This window comes from Trichoplax adhaerens, genomic scaffold, assembly GCF_000150275.1.
Source record: "Trichoplax adhaerens TRIADscaffold_4211 genomic scaffold, whole genome shotgun sequence".
Taxonomy (NCBI): Eukaryota; Metazoa; Placozoa; class Uniplacotomia; order Trichoplacea; family Trichoplacidae; genus Trichoplax; species Trichoplax adhaerens.
The window spans coordinates 1-1,091 of NW_002062224.1; the positions used below are offsets into that span (position 1 = coordinate 1).

General features: G+C 31.0%; 1 protein-coding gene across 1 annotated transcript; it reads right to left on the reverse strand.

Annotated features, from left to right (window-relative positions):
* Positions 1-92: 92 nt before the first annotated feature.
* On the reverse strand, positions 93-1,077 carry TRIADDRAFT_35120 (uncharacterized protein; the record flags this gene model as incomplete). The annotated part of the gene is made up of 5 exons (XM_002119030.1): positions 93-214; positions 334-447; positions 568-681; positions 800-913; positions 1,020-1,077. Coding segments are annotated over 5 exons (522 nt in total), but the record flags the coding sequence as incomplete, so codon positions are not given.
* Between the last annotated feature and the right edge of the window lie 14 nt (positions 1,078-1,091).

A 1,091-nucleotide genomic window follows, 5' to 3' on the forward strand; every position in this document is an offset into this window, starting at 1 on the left:
ACGTTTTTAGTTTTATCCAATGATATATAAGTAATAATAACTAGGAGTTACTCATATCAGATACGAAGATTATTTTATCGTTAAGTATTACGCTACTTACCCGACTGGCATAATATTCCTGAAAAACCTGCTCTACAACTGCACGTATAAGCATTATTCGAATCAATACAAGTTCCATCGTTTAAACACGGATTTGACAAACATTCGTCGATTTCTATAAAGTTGTGGTAAAAATTGTTGTTAGTTTTATTCAGAGGTATAATAATAATAATAGATTATTAACATCGGGTATGAAATTTTTTTTGTAAGTATTAGATTGAACACGTTACCTACCTAACTGACATAATGCTCCTGAAAAACCTGCTTTACAGCTGCATGTATAACCATTATTAGAATCAATACAAGTTCCATCGTTTAAACAAGGATTTGATAAACATTCGTCGATTTCTGTAATGCAGTAAGGAAAACAGTTTTTAATTTTATCCAATGATATATAAGTAATAATAACTAGGAGTTACTCATATCAGATACGAAGATTATTTTATCGTTAAGTATTACGCTACTTACCCGACTGGCATAATATTCCTGAAAAACCTGCTCTACAACTGCACGTATAAGCATTATTCGAATCAATACAAGTTCCATCGTTTAAACACGGATTTGACAAACATTCGTCGATTTCTATAAAGTTGTGGTAAAAATTGTTGTTAGTTTTATTCAGAGGTATAATAATAATAATAGATTATTAACGTCGGGTATGAAATTTTTTTGTAAGTATTAGATTGAACACGTTACCTACCTAACTGACATAATGCTCCTGAAAAACCTGCTTTACAGCTGCATGTATAACCATTATTAGAATCAATACAAGTTCCATCATTTAAACAAGGATTTGATAAACATTCGTCTATTTCTGTGATATAATAGTGAAAACAGTTTCTAGGATTATTCACTGATATGAAGATAACAACAATGGATTACTCATATTGAGTATGAATGTTATATTAAATCATACTGACCGAATTCGCAATTTATCCCTTGGTAGCCACCGGAACATTGGCAACTGTACCTATCGATATTATTTACGCAGG